This window comes from Colossoma macropomum, unplaced genomic scaffold (genome assembly GCF_904425465.1).
Source record: "Colossoma macropomum unplaced genomic scaffold, Colossoma_macropomum, whole genome shotgun sequence".
In the NCBI taxonomy this organism is placed as follows: domain Eukaryota; kingdom Metazoa; phylum Chordata; class Actinopteri; order Characiformes; family Serrasalmidae; genus Colossoma; species Colossoma macropomum.
The window spans coordinates 4,255,596-4,277,136 of record NW_023494805.1 but is presented as its reverse complement, the minus strand read 5'-3'; the positions used below and the strand labels follow the sequence as shown (position 1 = coordinate 4,277,136).

General features: G+C 39.3%; 1 protein-coding gene and 1 pseudogene across 1 annotated transcript; one reads left to right on the top strand and one right to left on the bottom strand.

Moving 5' to 3' along the window:
• The first annotated feature begins 1,822 nt into the window (after nt 1-1,822).
• On the top strand, nt 1,823-16,077 carry LOC118826045 (E3 ubiquitin-protein ligase TRIM39-like). Its single transcript, XM_036596936.1, has 8 exons — nt 1,823-2,050; nt 12,024-12,580; nt 12,675-12,770; nt 12,861-13,094; nt 13,190-13,337; nt 13,589-13,735; nt 15,039-15,068; nt 15,536-16,077. Exons 2-8 carry the CDS (start codon nt 12,026-12,028, stop codon nt 16,075-16,077), a joined length of 1,752 nt encoding a protein of 583 aa, XP_036452829.1. The 5' UTR covers nt 1,823-2,050; nt 12,024-12,025.
• Nucleotides 4,813-7,876, bottom strand: LOC118826164 (annotated as a pseudogene).
• Nucleotides 16,078-21,541: the final 5,464 nt, after the last annotated feature.

Here is a 21,541-nt window from a genome sequence, read left to right as displayed (position 1 = left end):
AGTATGCTTGAAAAAGATTGATATTCAAACTGATATTAAAACCAGTCATTTGGATGATTTTGCAGATTTAACATAAGCCTTTGTTTATGGTTATCACAGCTGCGTACATTGAATTTATGGAGGACCAGGTTTGCCAAATTGAAAAATAAATAAAATAAAAAAAATAAAGGGCTCAGTAAATGAATCAATAAATAAAAAAAACCTAAATAAAGTATATATTGCTTATTGTGATTGTAATTATACACATATTTCCTTTTTCTGCAGTTATACATTTCTCAATTTATTTATTTCTCTATTATTTATTTTGTTTTATTAATGCCGTTTTTACATTTTGTCCTTATCTATATTTTTAACAATTGTTCACTTTATTCGTTGATTTATGTATTCATTTATTGATTTATTTTTTCATTAATTCATTTATTTATTTATTTATTCATTAATTAGTTTATTTATTTCTGTATTTCATCGTTCATATGATAATGAGGGGGCGTGTTTTTCACATTCAGGCTTAGCAATGAAGACCAGGAGAAGAAGAGCTAATTAAACTGCTCTTTCACTCCATAAAGAGCTGCAGTGTCACGAACAGACACACCTGCTGATATATAACGCTTGATGGCTCCACAGGCAGCATGTGAGAAAGGCATCCAAATGTCTGGGTGATCTGAAATTTGCAGAAAAAGACGCTGAACCACCTCCTCCAAAGTTCTGAACACTACTGGTCGACCTCTGTATCAGCAGAGGCAGTAAAATGGACCAAACTGTCCCCACAGCCTCCAACAGAAGTGTCAATAATCCGGACCTGCGTTTTCAGCCAGATCAGCCGAGAGTCTCAGATCTCTGACTGTCTGCTGCTGTGAGCAGCCGTTACTGTACTGTCTGGTCCTTAGTTACCGCTGAGAGAGCAAGACATGTACAATCGATCTCCAGAATCTGACATCGATCAACCAATAGGAATATTAAGACGCTATGACATCATTGACTGACAGCCCCTTTATTAGCATAAGGGCAAGGAAATACAGAAATAAATAGAGAAATAAATAAATATAGAAATTAAATAGTTATGGAAATAAATTAATAAAATAAATTACAAAATTGACAAAAAATAGTGAGAAGGGGAAATTACTAAATAGACATATAAATAAATGCAGACATTAATTTATGTATGATTTTATTATTAATATATTGTTTTGTATATTTATTTTTAGATTTACCATCATTATTCTTCGCAATTCTACTTCATATATTAATTTACTAAGTCATTTATTTTTTATTTTATTAATTTTTCATTTTGGCAAATCTGGTCCTCCATATGAATTTACATTCAATAAAAAACACTCAGTTTAAAAAAATAATAATAGGAAACATTTTTAAATAGATACTTTTCCTTATTACTTTAACTACATTAAGATCATGTACTTTTATGCCTCAACCATACATGAACCTCAACTTTTACCAGGGTTGTTTTTTAAACACACATTCTTAAAAGAACCCTTAGCAGGATTAAATGGTTCTTTGCATGGTGAAATATTTTCCAACAATCCGAAGAACTGTGTTTTCTATGGTTCTTTATAGGACCTTTTTGAAAATTGTTCTGTCTAGCACCAAAAGGTTTATTTTATTGTTATGATGTCAAGCTGATAACAATAACAGAACCCTTTTTGGTGCTAGACAGAACAATTTTCAAAAAGACTCCTTATAGAATCATATACAGCACATTCGTCACTTGAGAACCATTTAATCATGCAATATAGAACAATTTTCTTTTGGAAGAACCACTTTGTACTTGCACTTTTGTGTAAGTAAGGGACTTGTGTACTTCTGCCACTTCTGGGATAAGGTTTAGACTGTGTTACGTAATGCGGACTATGCCTCTGCATAGCTCAACTTGTTGGCTGAATCTCCACCTTAAACGGTAACTGGATACTCAGAGTGAACAAGGAAGAGCCACACAAACGCTGGCACTGCCGTAAAGAGAGAGAGAGAGAGAGAGAGAGAGAGAGAGAGAGAGAGGCAGAGAGCAAACATAAAAGAAGATTTCCTTTACACTCAGGTGAGCAGAAATCCTGATTGTCACTCCGTGCTGTAGGTTTTATGATTAATCTGAAACGATGAGTATCTTTAACTAAATATATCCAGCTTTAAGAAGTTTAATAAGTATGTACAACTTTCAGAGAGGAAACACTGAGACTGTTGCATGCAGTGCTGGGTTGACGTCACAATATGTAAAACTATCTACAGTGTATTTTCTGTATATATGATATGAGAAGAAAAGTCCACTGGTCACTCTCAGTACACTCACGGGTCTCAATACGCAGAGCACAGTTAATCATTTCTCAACGGTGTGCAAAAAAGTGACGATTTACTTGTGGCGATGGCACATTTTCTTCATCTTATTCAATGTTTTTTCTATTCAGCTTGTGCTCAAACTTACACGAACCACCACATTTAAAAACAGGAATGCATTAAAGGGGAATTCCACTTTTCTACATTTCTGCATTAGTAAATGGCTCCGGATGTAAACGGTCATTCAGATTTATGTGAAATGCTCCATTCTAGAAGAACCTTACCAAGTCAGAGTTGAGCAAAAAAAAACATACATCAACCATTCCACTTTTTTTTTGATTATTAGTTTTCTATTTTGTTGTGTACAATTTTTTACATTTAAAAGCCAAACTATGCTTTTGTTTTAGTGAACCACACACACACACTTTCTAAACCGCATGTCCTTCTGGGTCGCAGGGGGTGCTGGAGCCTATCTCAGCACTCATTGGGCAGAAGGCAGGATACACCCTGGACAGGTCGCCAGGCCATCACAGTGTTTTAGTGATCCTTCTATTTTAAACACAGGGCGTCAAACAATGTCATACCAGGTTGTATGCAGAGAAACAGATGGACTACAGTCTGTAACTGTAGAACTACAAAGTGCACCTATATAGTAAGTGGAGCTGATAAAATGGACAATGAGCGTAGAAACAAGGAGGTGGACTTAATGTTATGGCTGATCGGTGTAAATGTTAGTGGAAAAATACTATATAAGGGACATTTGTTTATCAACAACAATATACAAAGACAAATTGTTCATACCTTTGGCAATTCACACCAATTGACACCTTGCCAGGAAGTTCCACCACTCATTTAAATGAATCCCCTCAGATGAGTAATAATAACCTAATCGAAATAATAACCTAATGGAAAGTGTTTGCCTTCAGTGTTTTGTGCTTATGATCATTTTAATAGACATCAGCGTCACTAATTAATGGCTCTATTAAAAGACTGGTTTACCAAGAGAGACACTGGAGTATTTTCACCTAAAATGAGTTCATGAAGCAGAGTCTTGTTACAGTAATGATAACAGGACATCAGAGTCATAATTAATCTTTTAGTACTTTCACTTTTGATACTTAAGTACATTTGAAGGCAAATACTTTTGTACCTTTACTGAAGTGGAGGTCTAAAGGGAGGAACTTCTACTTTTACTGGAGTAATATTTTACCTTGGGTATCTCTACTTTAACTCAAGTACATGATTTGTGTACTTCGTCCACCACAGCGGACCGGACCAGAGCTCTCTGGAAGCGAACCCCAGACCACCGATTTCAGGAGGACCAGAGATCCGTTCTCCGAACTGTGAAAAAGCGTTCATACTCGACCAAACATACCAAACTCACAGAGCAAGTGGTCCTGGGTTCAGAAACAAGCTCTAGTGTGAAAACGCCCTAAGACTGTTGCTCAATACTGTAAACACCTTAAATCAGGGGTGTGAACCTCAGTCAGGCGTTTACCTCCTCTAATTCTCTGAACTCATCTCACACAGACCTCGCTAATAAGCTGAAGAGTTGAATCAGGTGAGTTAAGTGAGGGAAAATGCTTAACTCTGTATTTCTGTGACCCACCAGGACTGGAGTCTGGGGCTGCACCCATTAGTATGATCACAATAAGCTCTCATTATTTTTATCAGTGCTTTATGTAAATGAGTCTCTGAGCTTCTCACAAGAAACACTGGAGGACAATCAAGATGAAAGAAGCTGCATTCAGGTTCATTTCTTTTGGGTGACGTAATGAGAGCATTCCCACCATTTTCCAATACATTGTTTTAGCTCATTATCCATTGTTTGACTTTTAAAAATTGATAAATGCATGTTAATATCAATGAATTTTCAAAATGTTTGGAATGCAACTAAATGTTCTCACAAAAAAGTGGCTACATCTGAGATAATACTGGTTTATCAGTATCTGCAGTTTGAAGGTTGATGTTCAACTTTAAATCAGGTACAAACACAGTTCCAGAAAAGTTGGGACGGTGAGTGAAATACTAATTAAAACAGAAAGCAGTGATTATTAAATTATGTTTGATCTGTATTAGATTGAAAATGGTACAAAAGCACAATGTTTGATGTTTTAGCTTCTGAACTTTATTGTTTGTTGTAAATATAAACTCATTCTAAAAATAACTGGTATCTAGCAGTCCTAAACTAAAGAAGCAAAACCTGGACACATAACATAACTTGGCTGATCGACTATATTTGTGTTTAGAAGAAAATCATGTAAATTTAATTATTTGTAAAACTAGTCCTTAAGTGAGAAGCTCAACCAGCCGGTAGACGTTCATAATTTCTGATCTGAGGGCAAATCTGGAAAACAAAGCTATAAAAAGTTGTTCAGTGTGATCTGAATAGCAGAATTAACCCCCAGTATTTTCAGTAGAAGTGTTTCACTGTGTGCACATTAAAGGGATGCAGAGCCACAGAGTTTACAGTGTAATCAGGAAGGCTTTGAGACGACACAGACGAGACTGGCAGCTCAGTTAAATAATCTTTTTTAAATTATATAATAAAAGAATAATTTGAGGCTCCTTTAACACAAAGTAGCCATTTAAAGCTACTGATTCATTTATTTATTATATTCTTATTTGTTCATTCATTCATTAATACCATAAACTGTGTTAAGATTTGTTTAATAAAATATGCTTTAATTCATGCTCAGAAATGTCAGAGTACAAAGTTTCTTCTGACTGTAAAGTGTTTTACTGTAGAGAAGAGCCTCATTTATCATGATCTACAGGTGTGATGATCAGCGGTGCTGAGTTTTTACCTTTACCATTATCACCAGGGCTGAAATATGGATAGAGTGTCTCAGTGAAAGACTGACCAGTGAAAGAGTAGATATGAGACCTGGCCTCAACATCATAAAAGGAGACCAGACCCTCCTCATAATCCACAAACACCCCCACCTTCTGGGGAGCCTGTTTCAAGGAGAGGGGGACAGAGGGAGAGTCCAGAGCCTCATATTCAGACTCGTTTCTCAGCCACACAGTCCAGTATCCATCCTCAGGACTCAGTGTTATATTACCCTTTCTCTTACTGGACTCTCTGGTCACTCCTAAATCCCACTCAGTCTTCCCGCTGACCTGAACCTCATAGTAAAATCTCCCTGAGGAGAACCCCTCCTATCCCAGAACACAGTCACCTTCATGAAACCTCTCTGGGTTGTCAGGGAGATTCTGCTCTGTGTCTCCATGTGTAACTTGTTTCCCATCATCAGACAGAATAAAAGCAGGATGAGGTGTATCAGGATCCAGAGTCACATCAACTGAGAGAGAAAACAATAAACTATAATATACTGCATATAATAACAAACAAACACATGTATTTATGTGATCAGTGAGAGTTCACACACCTGCATACTGTCGAACTGCTTTTAGTTCTGTTTGGAAAAGAACAATAAACATTTTTATTATTTTTATTATCATTATAATATTTTTCCATTTTTGTTGAATACATGTTTGATATGAACAAAATTAAACATAAATGAACTAAACTGACATTAAATTCTTCATATAAACTAAATTAAAGCTCTGTAACATTCACACTGAATGATGCCAGTATAGTGACAGGAATGCATTGGCATGTATAATATCTAATAATATATAACTTATCAAACATGGATTCTATCATCATCATTTTGAAGATCATTGAAGAATTCTTGAAATGACATTTTTATCACAAGACTTGGCAAACATGCAAATACTCACCAATCTCCACAACCTTCTCCATCTCCTTACTGAATGATTCCTGAAGCTGAGTCAGAGCTCTCCTCAGAGTCTCCACCCTCAGATGAGTGTTAATCCTGACGGCAGTCCAGTTCTTGGTGAGTGGACGGCTGCAGAGGGACGGGTAAACCTACAGTCCAGCAGGAGAGAGGAGAAACCCCTCAGCATGGGGAGTGCTGTCCTGTGATGGACTGCATTACTATTGAGAAACAGAGGGACTCTGACCTGTAGGAGGTGGAGGTGGTCCTCAGTGTGGGAGAGCTGCTCCAGCTCAGTGTCTCTCCTCTTTAGCTCAGTGATTTCCTGCTCCAGCTCTTTAATGAACTCTTCAGCCTGCCTCTCTGCTGCTTTCTGCTTCTCCTCCATTACCTTAAGCAGCTCCGCCTGGCTTCTCTCAATGCAGCGCAGCAGAGCTCTGAAGACCTCCTCACTGTCTGCTTTCTCCTTCTCTGTGCTTTTCTAACAGGAGCCATTTAACAAGAGAAAATTCATTTCTTTTCCCTTTTTTTTTTGTAAATAAATTTCATTCTGGAAAGTGTATTTAAATGGAATGAAAGTAGTGACTACAATGCAGGTCACTGTTTACACTCACTTTACTGAGTTTTACAGAGTGTTTGATTTCCTCAATCTTCTTCAGTCGGTCCTGGATCATCTGCTGAACTTCTACCTGTGTCTTCACCAGCTGAGTCTGTGGAAATTAGACACATTATAATAAAAGTCAATTACTAATTTAAAGAAATGAGATGGATACGTCTCTAAATGTCTCTCACCTTCTTCTCTCCACTCTCCTCCTCTATAGGAACAGTGCTGTGAGTCTTGTGGTCTCCTTCAGTGCAGAACTGACACACACTCGTCTGGTCGTCTCTACAGAACAGCTCCAGGGGTCTCTCATGTTTCTGGCAGATGTAGTCCTCCAGGTTCTCCACAGGGTCCATCAGTTTGTGCTTTCTTGTGTTTAGCTGCAGTTTTATGAGGCATCAGATGAGTCTCGCAGTAAGAGACTCCACAGTCCAGACAGGACTTTACAGCCTCCAGCTTCTCCTCACTGCAGTAATCACACAGAACCTGTTTACGTTTCAAGGGTCGTTTCTCTGGAGCTCTGCTGGATTTCTCCTGAACTGACTGCTTGAACTGAGCAGCCAGTCCAGAGATGAACGTGTTCACAGATAGTTCAGGTCTTCTGGAGAATTCTGTCTTACAAACTGGACACTGGCAGCGTGAACTGCTGTCCCAGTACTCTTTGAGACAGACCATGCAGAAGTTGTGTCCACATGGAGTAGAGACTGGATCAGTGAACACATCCAGACAGATAGAGCACAGGAGCTGATCTTCAGACAGGAGACTGCTGGAGGAAGCCATGACTGATGGAGGAGACCATGAGAGTGATTTGAGACCACAGAAGGTTCCATGTTTTTGTGATACTTCATCAATAAAATCAATCAATAAAAAAAACCTTGAATCAATCACATTTGCCTGACTATTCTTTAAAACCTGCTCTTTATTCATTTGAAATCAACTTTTAAATGAAAGAGCATTTTGAACACCTGAATAATAAGAATAAATCTTACAATGTGGCAAAAATGTGCAGCACAACAAAGAAGTGATCTGACTAGGAACTTTGAGACTCACCTTTCTGGCGACTGTTCCCTGCTTCCTTTAGAGCTTCCCTCACTTCAGGTCCTCTAAGAGCGTCTGGAGAACTTCAAACTGCAGACTGTGTTCAGAAAAACTGAAGAAGCTTCAAGCTGGACGTCGAGTTCAGGTGAAAATAACTGCCGTCTGTGTTTGAACCAGGTTTGCACTTTACCTTCGTTTCTCCACAGTGACATCACGAAAGCACGCCCAGCATTTCATGAAGACAGGTGAAGCCTTGGCCTCCGGGTAGAAGACTTTTTTTCACATTTACAAAAATATGACTCATTCAAACATGTGAGGACAGATCGAAGGTGAAGTGCTGTGTATAATGTACTGCCTTACTTAAACTGTTCTGCAATACATTATTCTTCAAAGCTTTGCTGGTTTTGTGGTGAATATGCTGGGTTTTGAATTCAGATAAACTAAGTACATGTTTTTGGTTTGTAAATGAAAGCTTGATAATTACAGTGACAGATCCATTATTGCTCAGACAGTAGGGATGTTCACCACCTGAGGGCAGTAGGGGGATCTCTTTGGAGGACACTGTATGTATACATAGATTATGTTTTTTTTTATAATTTTTTTGTTGTTTTGTTATTATATTTTATTTTTATGTTGTTTTTTTTTGTTTTTTTTTAGTTTAACCAGGCTGCAAACTTCGATAAAGGAGTTTAACCTGGCCGTGAGTTTAATCAGACTGTGAGCCGGGCACTTTTCACCAGAGTAGTGAAGTTTGATGAGGCTGTGACCCAGGAGACTTTTCACTTCAGTAGGTGAGGCAGTACACCGAGACATTTTTCACCATGTTGTGGAGTTTAACTAGGTTGTAAACTCGGACACTTTTCACTGTGGTACCAGGCTTTAATTAGATGGTATACCAGAAAACTTTTCACTAAAGTAGCTGAGTTTAATCAGACTGTATACCGAGACATTTGTCACCATGGTAATGGAGTTTAACTAGGCCATAAACCGGGACATTTTTCACCACAGTAGCAGAGTCTGACTCGGTCATGAGTCAGGGCACTTTTCGCAATGATATCCGAATGTGACTAGGCCTTGCCCATGAGCCAGGGCACTTTGGACCACCTCACTGGAATTTGAGTGGGCCACGAGCTGGGACGCTTCGTAGCAGTGTAGTTTCACCTGGTGGCAAGCCAGGTAACTATTCATGGCGGTCAGGGGAGTTTTTCTCCCTGCCTATATAAATCAAACATTCATCCTCTTCTTCTTTTTCTTTTTCTTCTTCTTCTTCTTCTTATTATTATTAGGGGTCCAAGCACTGTAAGTGGTATGGAATCCTACTGGAATTGCTCAGAGAGTGAAAATAATGATTTAAAAAAATCATATCCATGACCTTACTTACAGGAACTACGTGACCTGGTTAGAATGCTTGAAAAAGATTGATATTCAAACTGATATTAAAACCAGTCATTTGGATGATTTTGCAGATTTAACATAAGCCTTTGTTTATGGTTATCACAGCTGCGTACATTGAATTTATGGAGGACCAGGTTTGCCAAATTGAAAAATAAATAAAATAAAAAAAATAAAGGGCTCAGTAAATGAATCAATAAATAAAAAAAACCTAAATAAAGTATATATTGCTTATTGTGATTGTAATTATACACATATTTCCTTTTTCTGCAGTTATATATTTCTCAATTTATTTATTTCTCTATTATTTATTTTGTTTTATTAATGCGTTTTTACATTTTGTCCTTATCTATATTTTTAACAGTTGTTCACTTTATTCATTGATTCATGTATTCATTTATTGATTTATTTTTCATTAATTCATTTATTTATTTATTTATTCATTAATTAGTTTATTTATTTCTGTATTTCATCGTTCATATGATAATGAGGGGGCGTGTTTTTCACATTCAGGCTTAGCAATGAAGACCAGGAGAAGAAGAGCTGATTAAACTGCTCTTTCAGTCCATAAAGAGCTGCAGTGTCACGAACAGACACACCTGCTGATATATAACGCTTGATGGCTCCACAGGCAGCATGTAAGAAAGGCATCCAAATGTCTGGATGGTCTGAAATTTGCAGAAAAAGACGCTGAACCACCTCCTCCAAAGTTCTGAACACTACTGGTCGACCTCTGTATCAGCAGAGGCAGTAAAATGGACCAAACTGTCCCCACAGCCTCCAACAGAAGTGTCAATAATCTGGACCTGCGTTTTCAGCCAGATCAGCCGAGTCTCAGATCTCTGACTGTCTGCTGCTGTAAACAGCCACTACTGTACTGTCTGGTCCTTAGTTACCGCTGAGAGAGCAAGACATGAACAATCGATCTCCAGAATCTGACATCGATCAACCAATAGGAATATTAAGACGCTGTGACATCATTGACTGACAGCCCCTTTATTAGCATAAGGGCAAGGAAATACAGAAATAAATAGAGAAATAAATAAATATAGAAATTAAATAGTTATGGAAATAAATTAATAAAATAAATTACAAAATTGACAAAAAATAGTGAGAAGGGGAAATTACTAAATAGACATATAAATAAATGCAGACATTAATTTATGTATGATTTTATTATTAATATATAATTGTTTTGTATATTTATTTTTAGATTTACCATCATTATTCTTCGCAATTCTACTTCATATATTAATTTACTAAGTCATTTATTTTTTATTTTATTAATTTTTCATTTTGGCAAATCTGGTCCTCCATATGAATTTACATTCAATAAAAAACACTCAGTTTAAAAAAATAATAATAGGAAACATTTTTAAATAGATACTTTTCCTTATTACTTTAACTACATTAAGATCATGTACTTTTATGCCTCAACCATACATGAACCTCAACTTTTACCAGGGTTGTTTTTTAAACACACATTCTTAAAAGAACCCTTAGCAGGATTAAATGGTTCTTTGCATGGTGAAATATTTTCCAACAATCCGAAGAACTGTGTTTTCTATGGTTCTTTATAGAACCTTTTTGAAAATTGTTCTGTCTAGCACCAAAAGGTTTATTTTATTGTTATGATGTCAAGCTGATAACAATAACAGAACCCTTTTTGGTGCTATACAGAACAATTTTCAAAAAGACTCCTTATAGAATCATATACAGCACATTCGTCACTTGAGAACCATTTAAATCATGCAATATAGAACAATTTTCTTTTGGAAGAACCACTTTGTACTTGCACTTTTGTGTAAGTAAGGGACTTGTGTACTTCTGCCACTTCTGGGAATAAGTTTAGACTGTGTTACGTAATGCGGACTATGCCTCTGCATAGCTCAACTTGTTGGCTGAATCTCCACCTTAAACGGTAACCGGATACTCAGAGTGAACAAGGAAGAGCCACACAAATGCTGGCACTGCCGTAAAGAGAGAGAGAGAGAGAGAGAGAGAGCAAACATAAAAGAAGATTTCCTTTACACTCAGGTGAGCAGAAATCCTGATTGTCACTCCGTGCTGTAGGTCTGAAACGATGAGTATCTTTAACTAAATATATCCAGCTTTAAGAAGTTTAATAAGTATGTACAACTTTCAGAGAGGTAACACTGAGACTGTTGCATGCAGTGCTGGGTTGACGTCACAATATGTAAAACTATCTACAGTGTATTGTCTGTATATATGATATGAGAAGAAAAGTCCACTGGTCACTCTCAGTACACTCACGGGTTTTAATACGCAGAGCACAGTTAATCATTTCTCAACGGTGTGCAAAAAAGTGATGATTTACTTGAGACGATGGCACATTTTCTTCATCTTATTCAATGTTTTTTCTATTCAGCTTGTGCTCAAACTTACACGAACCACCACATTTAAAAATAGGAATGCATTAAAGGGGAATGCCACTGATTTTTCTACATTTCTGTTGTTGTGTACAATTTTTTACATTAAAGAGCCAAACTATGCTTTTGTTTTAGTGAAACACACACACACACTTTCTAAACCGCATGTCTGGGTCACAGGGGGTGCTGGAGCCTATCTCAGCACTCATTGGGCAGAAGGCAGGATACACCCTGGACAGGTCGCCAGGCCATCACAGTGTTTTAGTGATCCCTTTAGTGATTTTAAACACAGGGCGTACCAGGTCATACCAGGTTGTATGCAGAGAAACAGATGGACTACAGTCTGTAACTGTAGAACTACAAAGTGCACCTATATAGTAAGTGGAGCTGATAAAATGGACAATGAGTGTAGAAACAAGGAGGTGGACTTAATGTTATGCCTGATCGGTGTATGGGCAGCAGAACAGCAGTAGGGTCAGGGTTATATATTTGACTAAGACTTTGGACTTTGTTCTTAGAAACTGTTTGATTATCCATAATCACAGCTTTTGTCATTTTACTGTTTCTCTTTCCCAGTAATGGATCCTTCCATGAGTGTCCCTTGGGAAGAGGAGTTCAAGTGCTGTATCTGTCTGGATGTGCTCACCGATCCAGTCTCCACTCCATGCGGACATAACTTCTGCATGGCCTGCATTGAACAATGCTGGACAAGCGCTGAGGTCCATCACTGCCCTCTCTGTAAGGAGAAATTCAGCACAAAACCAGAACTGAAGGTCAATACAACTTTCAAAGCAGTGGTGCATCATTTCCAGATGAAAATGGGTGGCAGCAAACCTACTGTCCCCTGTGATGTTTGCTCTGGGCAGAAAATGAAGGCTGTGAAGTCTTGCCTAGATTGTGGAACAACGTTTTGTGAGACCCACCTGGAAAACCACAAGACTGCACCAAGACTCATTAAGCACAAACTGATGGATCCTGTGGAGAACCTGGAGGACTACATCTGCCAGAAACATGAGAGACCCCTGGAGCTGTTCTGTAGAGACGACCAGACGAGTGTGTGTCGGTTCTGCACTGAAGGAGACCACAAGACTCACAGCACTGTTCCTATAGAGGAGGAGAGTGGAGAGAGGAAGGTGAGAAAAGCCCAGTATTAGTTTTGTAGTACTTTTTTCTCTGTTTTCAAAGATATTGCTGACAGAAGTGTCTGTAATGACTCTGTCTTTATAGATGCACCTTAGAAAGAAGCAAGAAGCTGTTCAGCAGATGATAAAGCACAGGCACAAGAAGATCGAGGATATCCGGAGCTCTGTACAGCGCAACAAGGTCTCACTGATGAGTCCAGATGGTTTGAAGAAGACCTACAGCCACAGATTATATGAACATAGCCAATGTCTCTTTCTGTTCTCCACATAGGAAAGCAGTAAGAAAACTAAGGCCCACACCCTGGAGGTCTTCAGATCTTTGATGCACTGCATTGAGAGAAGCCAGGCGGAGCTGCTTGAGGTGATGGAGGAGAAGCAGAAAGCAGCAGAGAGGCAGGCTGAAGAGTTCATTAAAGAGCTGGAGCAGGAAATCACTGAGCTAAAGAGGAGAGACACTGAGCTGGAGCAGCTCTCCCACACTGAGGACCACCTCCACCTCCTACAGGTCAGAGTCCCTCTGTTTCTCCATAGTAATGCAGTCCATCACAGGACAGCACTCCCCATGCTGAGGGGTTTCTCCTCTCTCCTGCTGGACTGTAGGTTTACCCGTCCCTCTGCAGCCGTCCACTCACCAAGAACTGGACTGACGTCAGGATTAACACTCATCTGAGGGTGGAGACTCTGAGGAGAACTCTGTCTCAGCTTCAGGAAGCTCTAAACAAGGAACTAAAACGATTATCTAAGACAAGTAAGTCATGAGTTGTTTGATGACTTAACATTAATTGAGGTAATACAGATAATCATGAGGTCCATTCTTTAGTATAGGTGGAAGCTCAAGGAGATATAGTAACCAACTTTCCAGCCCTTTTCCTTGTAATCATTGGAAGAAACCTTGGCTGTCTTCTACTATATTTACCTACTGTGTTTGAAAATTGTGAAGAATTCCAACCTGTTGGTTTTGCTATTATATTTTTATGAGAGCTTGTTTTCTTTTTTCAGCGTCAAAACCAGCATTGCATAGAAATGCCCCCTCTTCATCCACCACCACATCAACTACTGAACCTGCTGACAGTCTTTTCAGATCCACTGTCAGCGCAACAGCTCCTTCTCCCTTCTCACCAGTTCCCTTCAGTAACTTGTCTGAAGGTGGGTAACTCTTATTTTATTGCTGAACCAGTCTCAGGCTCAGATGCTGCTTCACTCAAATAGGTGTATTGATCATCTGTTACACTCTGATTGGCTATCCACACTTCCATGCACTCTTAAGGAAACCAACTCATTTACTAAGGTGAATGCTAGCTAGTGATCAGTAGCATGTGGTTGCCAGTTATACACACTGGTCGGGTTTCCATTCAAACTTTTTGAAAATGATATGCACATTTACCAAATTCCAGCTTAAAATGTGTGAATTAAGCAGTTCCATCCACTACAGTTATGGGAAGAAACTTTAGATGGTGTAGGCTGCCATAATTGGGGCTGCATCGAAACAAGCAAGATGGAGAGAACTTGGTAGAATTGTCTTTAAAGCCATTTGCCAACTTTTATGGCCATATTGTTTGCAATAGAGCAATGGCCCAGCAAACAAGGGCCGAAATCTCCACGCCACCCTGACGATGTCCACCTTGCATCGGGAAACACAACGATCCAGAAAATTCTGGGAGCCATTTTTCAAATCAGCTTTGAAGTGGGCATTTCAGTAAACTGAAAGCAACCTTCAAAAAGCTGCCCGCCACGATCTGACCATCTGTAGGGCCAATCATTTCTTACTTATGTCACAGTTTATTCAAAAAACTCTTTTCTATCATTCTTACATTTTGGCTTTAGCAATATTCCAACTTTAGTGTAAAACTCTTTTTTTGTGATATTTTTTGTGATTTCTCGAATTTTGTGGGGTTTGTCGTGCATTTTCAAAATTTGAAAAAAAACTGGTGGATGGAAAACACTAGTGTGACAGCAATGAGACTTTTGGGAAAAAAAAAATATGAAGGATTGAACGAGCTGCCTTATTTTAAGGTTTGGTTGGGAGCTGGTAGTAGCAAGTAAATGTGATATTGTGTGCTTTCCAGCAGTCATACCACTTTGTTTCACAAAAGTCTTCGTTTTTGTAGCAGTTTTGACAAAAAAAGTAAACTACTGTGGTCTGTAGTTTATCATGTTGCATGTGGGTCAAAAAGCCCCTTCCAGCTACAGTAGGCAGCTCTTGGCCCCACTGGGGGATGAAACCCACCAGACTCCAGCGAAAGTCAGAGGTCAGGCTTGCAAAAGTAGTGCTGAGCAGACATACAGTGGGGTTTGTGACTGAGTGTGCCATTTTGTACCTATCATAATAGATTGTTCAGAACAAGACAACATTGAAGTAGAGAATCTACAGACAATATCAGTTTCATTTGTGGAAGTCAGATGTTTCAAATGATTAACAGTGGTACTACTTCTGCTCCACCATTTCCAGGTCTGGGAAAACTGCAGAAAAAGTATGCAGGTAATGTTATGGCTTATTCACCTCATATTCACGGAAGGCCTAAGTATCAGAGCACTGGATATTGTTTCTGACGAGTTTTAGCTTATGTTTCTCCAAACAACTTAAAACATCTGTCAGTTATATCAGTGAAAATATGTATAAAAAAGTGTAATAATTTATGTTTATGGCATTTGGCAGACGCTCTTATCCAAAGCGACTTACAATTTTACATAGGTAGGCGAAGGTAGTGTTAGGAGTCTTGCCCAAGGACTGTTATTGGTATAGTGCAGGGTGCCTCAGGCAGGGATTGAACCCCAGTCTACAGCGTAGAAAGTCAGATGTGTTACCCACTACATTACACCACACCAAATAATATTATATGCACAATAAGAAACATCATACAAGACACATGTGGCTAAAAAATGCAAAGTCTTTCATGCGTTCCTGCCTTGACACAAACTTTCCGTCTCTGTTTCCCTCTATTGCAGTGAATGTGACTCTGGATCCTAAAACAGCCTACCCTAAACTCGTCCTGTCCGCTGATGGGAAGCGAGTGTGGCACGGGTACGCGTGGCAGAATGTTCCAAATAACCCAGAGAGATTTGACACGTCTGCCTGTGTTTTGGGAAAGGAGGGGTTCTCTTCAGGGAGATTTTACTATGAGGTTCAGGTCACAGGGAAAACCGTGTGGGTTCTAGGAGTGGTCAGAGAGTCCATTAACAGGAAGGGGATGATTTCAGTCAGCCCTGAGAACGGATACTGGACTGTGCACCTGAGGAACGAGACTGAGTTTCTGGCTCTGAGCTCTCCGCCTCTCATCCTCTCATTGAAACAGACTCCTCAAAAGTTGGGGGTGTTTGTGGATTATGAGGAGGGTCTGGTCTCCTTCTATGATGTTGAGGCCAGGTCTGATATCTACTCTTTCACTGGTCAGTCTTTCACTGAGAAACTCTATCCATTCTTCTTCCCTTGCAACAAAGGAGAGAGCTCAAAACCAATAATCATCTCGCCTATCATACCTTGTTGTTAACAATTTAGTTGCAATATTTAAGATGCAGCAAGTGCATTAAAAGAAAAGTAGGTTAAATAACAGATCTAGGAAAATAAAACTGGGTGCAAATAGTATTAAGACAGAGCCTTGTAGCCCACGCACAATAACCCATTGCTACTACAGAAGAACACATTGCATGCCTCTTTTTTTAAATGTTATCCTCTTAGGGCTGCAGGAAAACTCAGAATTAAATAATTATTTGTAATCTTTGAAAAATTTATTTTATCAAGATACATATTACATAACAGTCATATCACACATAGATGACTTTAGGAACAAATTCATGAGTTAAAACTGAAAACAGAAGAGTTTACACACAGCTCAACAAGATTATTTTTTATAGCTCCTAAAACCTGAAATGACATTCAAGCATTTATTTCCATTATGGCCTTAATTTTGCCTTTAAATCATTGTGACCACTATATTGTATCTTTCCAATGTTTTAATTATCTTTTTGTATAAAGCACTTTAAAATGTTGATTATAATGAAGTAAAAAATGCAAAATAAAGAAAATACTACTATAAAATACAACAAAATTTTAATGTTATTTTACAATCATTTCACTATTAATATGCATAACAAGTACATTTACTTTGAAACTGAGGATAACAGAATGTCACATACTGGAGCTAAGCTTGGACCAGACATGTACCTGAGCACCACCTGTTTCAGATGCAGTTATATTTCAAGGGACAAAAACTCAGCTGTGCAGTGGGTTCAACAGTGTCATCCACAGTGGCCAACCTGTACAGTGGGTTCAACAGTGTCATCCACAGTGGCCGACCTGTACAGTGGGTTCAACAGTGTCATCCACAGTGGCCAACCTGTACAGTGGGTTCAACAGTGTCATCCACAGTGGCCGACCAGTACAGTGGGTTCAACAGTGTCATCCACAGTGGCCGACTGGTACAGTGGGTTCAACAGTGTCATCCACAGTGGCCGACCTGTACAGTGGGTTCAACAGTGTCATCCACAGTGGCCAACCTGTACATGGAGGATGTGGGAAGGAGAGCTCTGATCTCCTTCTTAGGAATAAGACCTAGCCATTGGTTCAGGAACATGAATGGCACCTTGGATGGTTTATCAAGGATGGTAAAACAAACTGGCAAACTGCAATGCGCAATGTTCATAAAAGAAAGTGTAAACTTGTGCTGAAGTCTATGTGAGGTGCCTGGGTTCAAATCCCGGACAAGCCCCCACATTTCACACACCTGGGAAAGGTCTGGGTGGGGAAGCAAGGGCAGTAACTTAGATCACATAGATCTAGATAAGCTATAAATATGAGGATACTGAGCTTGGGAAACAACAAAACATCTGTTTAGTGCATTAGAAGGGACTAAATATCACCTCTGCAATATGTACAAGTAAAGACTAGAAGATATTAGTGTAGACATACTACTGAGCTCCTAGTTCCCTCAACTGTAAGGTGAGATTGATGTAGGAATAATGTTGTTCCAAATCAGTAGCCACCCATTTGAACTGATGAAGCCCCTCAGTCTTTAAGATTATACTGCAGTCTAATCACCTTAATACTGCTAAATAATTCAACAACTAGGAGGACTGAAACTAGCCTTGATAAAACAAGAATTACCGCAAGGGCGACTAAAATTTGGGAGAAAAAGATTGAAACTCCTTCTCAATGGAGAACTCTGATCTCCTACTTAGGGATAAGACCTAGCCACTGGTTCAGGAACATGAATGGCACCTTGGGATGCTTGGGATGAACAACAAGGGTGGAGAAAAACTGACAAACTGCAATGTACAATGTAAAAGAAAGTGTAAACCTTTATGTTGAACTCTATGTGAGGGCTGAGGTTCAAATCCCGGACGAGCCCCCACATTTCACACACCTGGGAAAGGTCCAAGTGGGGAAGCAGGGACAGTAACATGAATCACATAGACATAGATGAGCTATAAATATGAAAATTAAAAAAAATAATAATATACTGAGCTTGGGAAACAATAAAGCAGACTTTAGACATAAATCAGAAGGGACTATCACCCCAGAATTTGCTGTATGTACAAGTAAAGACTAGAAGATATTGATGCAGACATACTGTTGAGCTCCTAGTTGCCTCAACTGAAAGGTGAGGTTGATGTAGAAATAATGTTCCAGATCTGTAGCCACCCATTTCGAACTGATGAAGCCCCTCATCAGTTGAGTGGCAAAACATTATCAAGATTGTACTGCAGTCCAATCACCTTAATACTGCTAGACAATTCAACTATTTGGATGACTGAAACTATCCTTAATCAGACAAAGATTACTCAAGGATCACCGAAGTTAGGGAGAAAAAGAAACTCCTTCTCAAAGGAACTCAACATTATAGCTTCCCATGTGAAATGCCATTATGATTTTCCTCACCATTCCAGCCTACAGCCAGACTGAGGTTTGTTGTTATTGCTACTGTGGGTAGCACTGCCATATCTAGTTGTACTCCTTGGTAAGGCCCATGCAATGTTTCAGTCCGAGTGGCAGCCTTCTCTAGCCTTTCCAGGTACACTTACCTGAACCCTATGCCTAGTGACCATGGTCTTAAGGTCTCACAGCTCCAGAGCCTTTACCACACTTCCTCCTCCAAATCCCCTTCACACTGTGTCCCTGACTAGACCAAAGAAAAGCTTCATAGAGTTCTGAAGAACAGAAGAATCCTTGCTGACTCAAACTCCACCACCCTCCCAGCTATGCTGCCCACCACTCCAGCACTCCTCTGGTCCCTTCTTGCCTGCTTCTCCAGATTTTCCAAGTTACGGATGATGTTTTTTGACACCCTTTCCACCTTCTGTCAGCTCTGTTGTTCTCCATATGATCGACATTAGTGACAACGCCTTCTGACTTTGACCCTTCTAAGGTTTTTACCATCCCTAAATAATTTGCTCTTGTGTTCTCTGACTACACACAAAAGTGTTGCAGCTTCATTGCTTTTCATTGTTTTCAGTCCTAAGTAGACAGCAGTCAAAGCACTTGATTTTGTCCCTAGATTCATGAGGGTTTGATTCTAGCTGATGTCTGCTGCTATTTTCTGCAGCATCTGGGATCTAGGCACAATTAAACTGTGTGTCCTGCATTCTCAATCAGAGTGAAATGTCTTTGATGCAACAGTTTGTGGAACTTTGGCCTAGTGAAAACAGATAAACTGATCAGTTTTATGCATTCTTCAATTCTGCTTCAAACACATCTCCCATGTGAGAGCACCCTGTCACTTATAACCCATGCACTCTCAGGAAAAAAGGTACTAAAACCCTCGCTAGGATAGGACCCTTCAGATCACTGTTGTGGTACCCTCAAGGCTACATCTTCAGTACCTTTGGTTAGGGAACATAATTGTAACATTTTATTGCAATCATCACGTTAAGTTACATGAACTCCACACACCTTGTGCTGGACCTTTATTTTATGGTTCTGTTTGAAAATAATTGGTTATGAAAAGTTACAATTGTGCACTTTTCTCCTGGGAAAACTTGTTTAAAGGCATTAGGATAATTGCTCTACCTTTGAGTACTCTGACGAACAAAAATGTCCCTGTACAGTAGGGGTTGCACAACTTCAGATTTTTGACAGTTATGAAAAGTGAGGCCACATTGATGAATCACTGATTACATCAAGAATAAGACCACAGGAGAAGGGAATGCTTTGCAACAAGCTGCTTTAAAAATCCAACTTTTCTGTGATGAAGCCAATCTCCACAAGGTAGTACAGCATGATGTGCCCTTTCAAATGAGTCCAGGATTGCATTGCTAGCCTTCAAGGAATCGGAGATACGAATCTCAGAATCTCGCAAATTTGTATCTGACTTAGGCGCACCCTAGGTGGGCTTGCCAAGATGCTCGCCTGCAGTGGAGGTCCGAATATCCAGAGCAATTTAGAGTGCCATAACTTGGCAAAAATAAGAGTAACTTACTTCAAACTTGACAGGACGTTATGCCCACTCTCCAGTGATGCATGACTTTTTATTTGGGTCTTTGGGAAACAGACGTTTGGGAAACTGTTCTTCGGGATCGACGTTTAATATCTGGTGTTTGAAGCACTGCAGATTGGCGGATGAATGTCAGAACAAAGCAAAACTTTATAGGTCATGATGTGCCCTTTCCAATGAGCTCCGGATCCCATTACTAGCCTTCAGGAAACCGGAGACACTGATGAAGTCACCAGACTCATCACTTGTCGTCTTCTCCGAGGCTTCCATACTGAAAGTGTCATAATCACGTGATCAGCGACTAGTCGACATCAAGCTTAAAGTGTCCTTGCTGAGCGTTAAAGCCGACAAGTCGACTAGTCTGTGCATCCCCTACTGCACAGTAGCTTGTTTTCTGCCGGGGTGAGTAAAATAACATCTTTCACATCTTTCGAAAAACAAAAGATGCAGGATGACAGGTTCAAGAAGAATGTTAAACTTTTATTGAACAGATCAAACCATTAGAACAAACCTATACAGTTATGAGTGTGTGTTTCCATCCACACGCACGGGTTAAGTGCAGTACGCTTTCGGCAGCGTTTTCATTTACATAAGGAAAAAAAAAAAAAACAAAGAAACAAAGCAAATTAAACAAATTACAGTATCAGTAAAACCGTGAAGTCATTTTTCACAAGGTTTGTGTTCGTACCAAGTGTCCTTTTCGAGTGGATCTAGACCAGTCCACTCAGAGAAAGAGTGCAGTGTCACCATCAGTTTTTGCCCTCTTTCGATCCGGGTAACTAGCTGAAAATGCCTTTTCCGGACTCAGCTATATTCCTTCGTGTTCCTTTGCTCCTTTCTTTCCATCAAAAAAGGGTGTGAAAATACAGACAGCACATCACTAATTCTACTACTGAGTCAAATGTGTGCATATACAGGTACAAAAGAAAAGATACAAGGTATTAACACAGTTCAGATTCTGCTGCAATCAGACCAAACTGTTGTGTACAGAAATAAAATATGTGCAGAATTGTATTACTGTCATATATTAGCATAAACTTCATAGTGAATGTGTAGAGAGAGGCTGGGAGTAGATACAACTGTTGTAACATTTTGGTTTAAGCCAAGAGATTCCGACTGCAGTTTGACTCTTTTGTTGAGGTTGTGCTGAATGGGTGCTCCAATTTGTCTCGGGCCAAATTAACTCGGTTCTTGTTGAACATAGGGTCCATAACAAAGCTGAACAATATATCGTTTGTTACTCATTATTGCAATATTGGCATTTGTAACAGTGATATCCCAGGTGGTTGCTATATTTCTGACCAATTACAGATCGAGATGAGTTTTTTCTGTAAGTAACAGTGGATTATTTTGGTCAAAATAATGTAACCATGTCATATTATCAGTTCACCCATGTGTTTTTAGTACATTGCAAAGCATATGTCAATTGCAATATGCAAGTGTTTTGTTCATATCGCCCAGCCTTAGGCGATACGACGCAGAGTTGTTGATACTTCAGAACAGAAACCACAAAGAAACCTCCTTA

What these genes read in the sequence shown, in the direction of transcription:
- LOC118826045 (XM_036596936.1), top strand. Translation starts at nt 12,026, where the DNA reads ATGGATCCTTCCATGAGTGTCCCTTGGGAAGAGGAGTTCAAGTGCTGT. An exon ending in ACCACCTCCACCTCCTACAG is followed by an intron (nt 13,095 to 13,189) that starts GTCAGAGTCCCT and finishes GCTGGACTGTAG; the next exon opens with GTTTACCCGTCCCTCTGCAG. An exon ending in ACTGCAGAAAAAGTATGCAG is followed by an intron (nt 15,069 to 15,535) that starts GTAATGTTATGG and finishes CCTCTATTGCAG; the next exon opens with TGAATGTGACTCTGGATCCT.